Source organism: Nestor notabilis, unplaced genomic scaffold, assembly GCF_000696875.1.
Source record: "Nestor notabilis isolate BGI_N333 unplaced genomic scaffold, ASM69687v1 scaffold12288, whole genome shotgun sequence".
Taxonomy (NCBI): Eukaryota; Metazoa; Chordata; class Aves; order Psittaciformes; family Psittacidae; genus Nestor; species Nestor notabilis.
In genome coordinates, this window is record NW_009938766.1 from 1 (window position 1) to 7887 (window position 7887).

The 7887-nt window shown below is 53.2% G+C and overlaps 2 protein-coding genes across 2 annotated transcripts in view; one reads left to right on the plus strand and one right to left on the minus strand.

Moving 5' to 3' along the window:
- The first annotated feature begins 995 nt into the window (after positions 1 to 995).
- HYI (hydroxypyruvate isomerase (putative)) lies at positions 996 to 2457 on the plus strand. Its single transcript, XM_010019505.1, has 6 exons — positions 996 to 1106; positions 1249 to 1327; positions 1509 to 1558; positions 1753 to 1822; positions 2011 to 2145; positions 2336 to 2457. The coding sequence occupies exons 1-6, from the start codon at positions 1002 to 1004 to the stop codon at positions 2422 to 2424; spliced, it is 528 nt and encodes a 175-aa protein (XP_010017807.1). The 5' UTR covers positions 996 to 1001; the 3' UTR covers positions 2425 to 2457.
- Positions 2458 to 3641: 1184 nt separating this feature from the next.
- Positions 3642 to 7887, minus strand: part of SZT2 (seizure threshold 2 homolog (mouse)) — a 57611-nt gene continuing 53365 nt past the window's right edge. The window contains 3 exon segments of the mRNA XM_010019506.1: positions 3642 to 3785; positions 7320 to 7388; positions 7779 to 7887. The exon segment at positions 7779 to 7887 is cut by the window's right edge and continues 9 nt beyond it. Of these exon segments, the coding sequence (XP_010017808.1) occupies positions 3642 to 3785; positions 7320 to 7388; positions 7779 to 7887 (322 nt within the window).

Here is a 7887-nt window from a genome sequence, read left to right on the forward strand (position 1 = left end):
GCCCCGACCTGCAGCACCGTAGCCCTCCACTACTCTGCAGCCTTCCGGCTCCAGCTCTTCTTCCGAGCGGGGCTTGCCCTTTGCACTGCTGTGCCTACTGCCCTCCGGGTCACCGGGTCTCTCCAGGGCTGCATCGGGCCGGAGCCGTTCCATTGCAGACTCCGGGTTGCAGTGCCACAGTCTTAAATATGCTCGCTGGGAGCTGACCCAAAGCTGCCAAGCACGCTTGGCTGACCCTGCCCGGTGCCAGTCCTCGTGATAATCCTCCCTTTTTACTCCCCAGTCATACCAGTCCTTTCCCCCAGGACTCAACAGTTGCTTTATGGATTAGAGCACAGCAGAGACACTGTAAGAGATGCAATTAGCCTGGCACAACCCCCTCCAGAGAACCAACGTGGCCCTTTGATTCCATTTACTTTGCTTCATTCTTTCCCTTAGAAACACAGTCCAAAGGTCTGAGAGGGCATGGGCCAGCAGGCGAGGGGGTGCACAGACCCATTCACACTCTGGTAACGGGGAGTTTGAAAAGGTTTTTGTTTCCAGTGTATGCCTTGCCCAAATGATGATGAAGAGCCTTGCTCCCCCCAGCCATGAAGCCCTGCACATAGCCTGGCACAGCCCAGCACTGACCCCTGTCACCTCCCTGTTCTATGCCTGCTGCCCGTCGTGGTGGCCTCAGGGCAGCCTCAGGAGTGAGAGCTCAAGTAAGCTCCAGTCTCCGGCTGAAAGAGTTGGAGGCAGCTGACAAAAAAGGGAAGTACCAAGATCTACAATGTGTCAAGCAAAAGGGTCAAAGAGTCCCTCCACATTCTGAGGTGGTTTGTGTTTGTGTCCCAGCTTGCTGGCTGCCTGTTGTGCCTCCTGCATGCGAGATGGCTCCTCTTATCCCCTTCTGTGTCTGCTCTCTCAGCCTGACCCCAAAGGTGGATTAGGTCCAACCAGCTGCCTGGAGACTGAAGCTGCTGCCTGTGGCTGATCTCTGTGTCTGTAGGATCCACCTGATGGCTGGGCGGGTTCCCCAGGGTGCAGACCGGGCAGCAGTGGCAGGGGAGATGGAAACCACCTTCATTGAGAATCTCACATATGCTGCTGACCTCCTGGCCCAGGTAAGTGGGGAACAGGTCCTGCTCCATGGGTGCAGCTCTTAGGGTACCAAGATGGAGAATCCTGCACCCATCTGGCATGGGGAAGGAGCTCTCACTGCTGCAGGAGACAGATGTTCTGTAGGGTGATATTGCTGTGTTACAGGAAGACATGATTGGACTGGTGGAGCCTATTAACAACCGCATCACTGACCCTCGTTACTATCTGAACACCCCGCACCAAGGTACGGTGTCTCTTGAAAGAGACGAGAAGAATCCCCCAAGTCTGAAAGGCAGGAAGGAGGTTGCCTCACCTACAGGGAGATGCTGAGGGAGCACAGTTGATGAAGGAGGGGAAGGTCTCAGAGCTTCACTGTGAAGCTTCCAGCCTGAGCGTCATGGTCTCTCCATTTCTTGCACCCTTAGCTGCTGCCATCCTGGAGAAGGTGGGACGGCCCAACCTGAAGCTGCAGCTGGTGAGTCAGCATTGAAGATCTCCAGGGTCCGTCCTCCACCAGAAAACCTTACACAAACCCACTAGGGAGTCCTAGGGGCTGTGGGCTTGTTATCCCCTCCTGGGGATATGGGGAGGGTCAAGGACCATAGCACAGCCAACCTTGACTGCTAACTGCTGAACAGCTGCACCATCCCTCTCCTCTCTGCTCCACAGGATCTCTTTCACTGCCAGATCATGGATGGGAATTTGTCACGCAACCTGGAGACATACTTCCCACTCATTGGTAATGCCCAAACCAGCTCCTCTGTGGCCATGGGGCAGGAACGGCTTGCAGATGGGGTCCTCCTGCCCCACACTCTACTACGGCTGGCTGCAGGCACCGGATTGCTCTTGGATCACCTTGTCGAATGCCTAAGGAAGGCTGCAGGCAGGACAGAGCTTTGGAGAGAGCATCTCCCATTCCCTTCCTAGGGCATATCCAGATCGCACAGGTGCCAGGGCGGCATGAGCCAGACAGCCCTGGGGAGCTGAACTTCTCCTACATCTTCCAGGTCCTGGAGTCCCTTGGCTACACCGGCTACGTGGGGTGCGAGTATGCTCCGAAAGGTGAGTGGGGCTGCAGGTGATTTGAGCCCCATGGGCAGGTCCAAGTGTGGACCAGCTGGCTAGGTACTGTGCAAAGACAGGCAGGCCGTGGGCATCAGAGCCCCTGCCTGGGGATGAGAACCCTGCCCAGAGCAGAAGCTGCTCCAGCTTGCCTGGGAACGCCAGTAGGAGACCTTGACTGTCACTGCAGGAGACACCCTGGAAGGTCTGGGCTGGCTGCGGTCATACTGGGAGAGTCAAGGGCTGCAGCATGGTGGGACCAGCAAGGCAACAGAGTAAAAGGAAACTGCTGGAATAAAAGTCAAAGCAATGGCTTAGCAGAGGAGCATGTGTGTCTTCTCTTATGATTAGGGGGTGGTGGTAGGTAGGATGATTCCTAGGGCAACGTTAGGAGCATCTATGTCCTATTCCCTTCCTCAGGCCTTAATGGGCCAGTCCAAGCAGCTGGACTCTCATCTATGCAAGTACCATCTGCAGCATGTCATATATGGGGGTGGCTTGGGCACCACTGTAGGTGACTTCAGGTACACAGGAGAACTTTCACTTCCAGTCTGCAGGGGTGTCCAGGGAGAGGTTTCCAGTCTCCCCTCCTGAGGGGAGCATTCACACCTAGGGAAGGGTGCAGGTTTTCCCAGTCCAGCTCCAACTGGTGCTTGGAGTTGTGGGAAAAAGGCTCTGGGATTCCAAGTCCTGCAGTTCTCAAGGCTGCTGCCACTGCCCAGCACTGACCCTGCAAACAGATGGGGAAAATGAAGCAAGCAGCCTCCTCGCAGGCTGCCTGAACCAAGGTAACAGGCTGGGGGCTGCCTGCCCTGCTGCTCCTGCTCCAGAGCAAGTGTGAGACTCTAGAGCAAACCTAGCCAGTCCTGGAGCCAGGGTTGCCTCTGCATTCCCTTTGGGAGGCTTTCCACATCCTAGTCTACGGCACACGAGTGGGAATTTGGTTCAGTTTATTTCACAGAGACATCAATGGCTTTAATGTACATCTCCATCAAACCTTCCCCTGGTCCAGATCACCCTTCCTATCCCATCTGATGCTCTCCTGATGAAAGCAAAGGGACAGAAGTGGGCAGCCTCACTGCTCAGAGCCCTGAAGTCTTTCCACCTAAAGCCAGAGCACTGTGCGATGCTGCCCTGTGCAGAACTGGTGCTCTGTGTTCTCCTCTGTGCCTTCCCGGGCAGGCAGAACTCACCTGCAGATGCCAAAGCTGTGTCCCTGAGAATCACTCTGCTTCAGCCAAGCCACAGCAGCCAAGCTCCTGCCCTTGCAGTTCAGCCCAAGGTCATTCAGTATCAAATCCACTGGCAACAGTGCACTGAGGGCCACACCAGCGTGCACGGAGGTGCATATCCCCAGGCTCCTCAGCTCAGCACCCTCACATGTCACCAGCAGCGCTGCCTGCGGTGCTGGAGCCTGTTCTTCCCCATGCTGACCCATGGCACAGCCACGCCAGGAGGTCTGGTACACGTGCTGCTCCAGGATATGAGTGCCAGTGCTAGAGCAGGCCTGTCCAGAGGTTGAAGCAGGCAGTGTTGATAACTGACTCCAGGTGGTGGTATGTAGACACAAGCTGTGGCAAGGGGCTCTCGCTGTTCTGGGGCTGCACTGGGAATGGCTCCCGAAAAACCACGGTGAGGCTCTGCTGAGAGGGAGAAACAGGTCAGGGGAAGGATTCAGAAAAGCACCGTGCAGCCCCTAACCCAGGTGCATGGGGACTTTTTTTGGCAGTTCCAGGCAGATACCGGGAGAAATCCCAAAATGCCAATGGCACTAAGCTAGTGCCTCCTCCTGTGACAGAGCACGCTTCAGCCTCTTCCCAAATTTTCTGGAGAAATCAGATGCAAGGACTTGCCCACTCACTCTGCCCCAGCCCCCATACATCTGCAGTTATTCCAACCCCAGCAGCAGCCTCGGGAGAGGAGGGGATCCTACTGCCTCCACAATAATAGGGGCTTCCAGGGAAATTAGAGGGAAATTTCTTCTCCTAAGGCAAAGAGTAGGAGTGCAACAAATGGGGAAGGGGAGGAGATTAAACGTAATAACTGCAATCCTAAAAATAAATGCTGGCTGCTCCATTCTAATCAGTGACTTTACTGACAAGGCAGGGCAAGGGCAGAGGGGAGCAGAGAACAGGGTTCAGAAGAGAAGGTTGCAGGAGCTGAAGCAGAAGAAAAACATGAGTGACGTGGTGTGCTCGGATCAGCAGCATGGAGGCAAGGCAGAGACTGGATGTTCTCCAGAGCTGAAACACAGCACATAAAATCATCTAGGTTGGAAAAGACCTTTAAAGATCATTGAGTCCCACCATTACCCCAGGACTGCCAAGCCCACCACTAAACCGTGTCACTGAGGGCAAACTGATCTCCCCTCAAGATCTTCCCTCGTGGCTGCCCCTCATGATCTCCAGTCACACCCACCCCTCATCTGCCCTCTCACAGTGGCCCACGCTATATAGCTGCTGCTCCTACCCCTCACAGCCACACCTCATCTCCCCGCAAGACCTCTCCTCACGGCCCATGGCTGCCCCTCGCGCCCCATGCCTGCCCTTCTCTCGCCTCACAATCTCCCTTCACAATCGCCCCACCTTTCCCTAAATGATCTTCCTTCATGGTCACCCTTCTCTCCCCTCACGATCACTCCTCATGGCTACCCCTTCTCTACCCTCACGATTTCTCCTCAAGGCCACCCCTTCTGCCTCCTCACGAACTCCCCTCACAACCACCCCACCTCGCCCTTCACGATCTCCCCTCATGGCTGCCCCTGCTCTCCCCTCACAATCTCCCCTCATGGCTATTCTTCCTTTCCCCTCGTGATTACACTCATGACTGCATTTAACCCCTCATGGCCGCCCCTCCTTTCTGCCCCGGCTTTCCCTTCACAATCTCCCCTCATGGCCAGCTCTCCTCTCCCCTCGCAATCTCTCCTCACCCCTCATGGCTGCTCATTGTCTCCCCTCATGACCGACCCTGCTTTCCCCTCACAATCTCCCCTCATGGCCAGCTCTCCTCTCCCCTTGCAATCTCTCCTCACCCCTCATGGCTGCTCCTATTCTTCTCAGGATCTCCCCTCACAACCATCCCACCTCTCCCCTCATGATCTTCCCTCACACCCCTCATGGCCACCCCTGATTTCCCCTCATGAACTCCCCTCAAGACTGCCCCTGCTTTCTCTCACGATCTCCCCTCTTGACTATCCCTCCTGTCCCCTCATGGTCTCCCTCTAGTAGCCAGGATCCTCTGACAAGCTCATAAAGCCATGAGAGCAGCTACGTAACTGCAGAACAGCAAATGCACCACCAGCATTTAAGAGGGAAGAAAAGGTGATTTGTAAGCCTAACTCCAGCAGCATGCAAGGCTTTAGAGCAGGCTCAGAGAGAAAGAACCATGATGAAAATGCAGCTCTGTTTTACTGAAGTGATGTGCTAATGCTAGAGTTCTCTTTGATAAGGTAATATTTCTGGACAAAGGAATCATGGTATATCTTATCTGAACTTCAGGAAGAATTTGATGTAGTGCCACATGGGAAATTTAGGTAAGCTGCAAAGATAGGAATTAACACAAAAATTATAAGGTGAAGATGGTAGTACTGAAAGGGGAGGAAGCAGGCTGGAGAGAGGTTACAAATGGGAGTTCCTCCAGGACAGGCTTTGGGACTCACGTTGCCTAGTACTTTAATGAGTCTGGCACAAAGATGAGGAATGTGCTGATAAAGTTTGAGGCACTAATACAAAAGAGGACTGGGATGATGCAAAAGAAGCCCTAGAGAAGCAACAAGAATGGGATGAATATTAAGTGCAAAATACAAGGTAAGGAACACAAAAGATTTCTGCTGTAAAATGGGAGTCATTGGGAGAGGTGACAGAGAGTCTGGTGTATCATATCAGTGGGTACAAAATGACAGTATGACCTGTGAGACATGACCATGAAAAGGCAAATACCATTCTAGGATTTACCAGAAGCACTGAGCAGGGACAGAAAAGCCTCAGTGCAATTGCAGAGGGATCTGCTGAGACTCCTCAGGAATACTGGGTGCAGTCCCAGATACCTATATTTACGAAGGCTGTCCTGAGCCCTGATGGGCTCTGAATGACAATAAAGCCATTGGGGAAGGAAGACTTAAGAGCTCATCCTGCTTAACACACAACATGGAGTTAGCAAAAATTCCACCTTTAGATGTGGAGGTGAACCTCAGGGACCAGGGAGGAAGCTGGTACCTGCACCGTGAAGAGCAGTTTCAGCTCTGAGCTGCCAGTGGCATGAAGAGGATAGAACTGGCCAAGACAAAAGCTCCAGCAAAAGATGGGAAGAGCTCTTCGCTATCAGGTGTCAGGAGGCACCGAGCAGCCTTCCAGCAGCCACCATCTCTTCTGTCTCCCCTACCTGCTTTTAAGATGGAGTGTGATTTACTTACAAAGGGATCAGTTATGCTGCAGCCTCTCCACAAGCCTGTGAACCCAGATGTCCGTAAATCCCCTGCTCTCACATGGAGCTGCATTCCCTGTGACCCACTCTGCACCTGCCTGGGAGTGCAGCCTGAAAGCAGAGTATTTTGTCCCTCAAGTCCAGTGAGAGCCAAGGCCCACACAGGGTTTGCTGGAAACCTCACAGTGCAGGTCCCCTTCCCTTCTACTCAGGTAGGTGCAGCCCACAGCTCTGGCAACCCCTCCCAGCCAGACCCAGTGTGATCTGGCTTTGGACTGAATACAGAAGGACTCTTTAGCCTGGACAGAGAGACAGCTGAGAGCATGATCCAAAAGCAACCCTATGAAGAAAAAGAGGATCACATCCTCACTGTTTTCCAACATAAGAACAAAGGGGCATCACGTGACAAGAGTAGAAGGAGCTTCAAAAACAACCCAAGGAAACTAGCTCTTCACTTAGATTGTAATTGTTCATGGAACTGCAAGTCAGGGGAAATCATGGACGTTAGAAATTAACCAAAGGAAATAAAGCCACGGAGGACTATTAAATAAATGCAAAGGCCATTTCTGGTACAGGATGGGCCTGAGCCACAGATTGTCAGATGTTGGGACAGTATTTAGGAGAGGTATTCCAGACTTCCTGACCTGCTCTTATTCTCCACATATGCACCTGCCATTGGCCACTGATGGATGAATCTAGACAGATCTCTATGTTGAGCCAATACAGCTGCTTTTATATTCCAAAATTCTTACCGTCTTTCCCGAATGGGAATCAAGAAACACAAGAACGAAGCAATCCGTGAACTTCTGGTTGAGCACGACCTGTCAGGAGAGCCACAGCACAGGCTGAAAAAAGACAGTACAAACCCCAGGACAAGGATACAAACATCCGCTGAGAGAGATGCTAACATGCAGGATGAGTGGCATGACAGAACCTTGAAGGTGCAAATCTGCCTGGCTCACAGGTTACACTGCCCAACTGTGGGCATACACATAGCATGAGGCTCTGAGGGTGCAGTGTCCCATCTGCTTGGAGGCAGGCAAACAGACACTGCTGTACCACAGAAGCACACACTTCATGCTGCACCAGAGTAGAGAGCAACATTGTGATGGTGCCCATGTTGTCCTAACAGCACATGCCAGGCTCACACAGGAGGCAGGGGCCCTGGAGAGGGGAGAGAGGCTGCAGGTAGGTCATGGGCTGCGTCTTACCAGATACTGGGTGCCAGTCTCAGTGTTGTGGAAGTGGCGGCAGCTCTGGGGAAAGCGGCTCAGCAGCACTTTGATGAGGCTCTGGTACCAGGAGACTGTCATGGTGAGG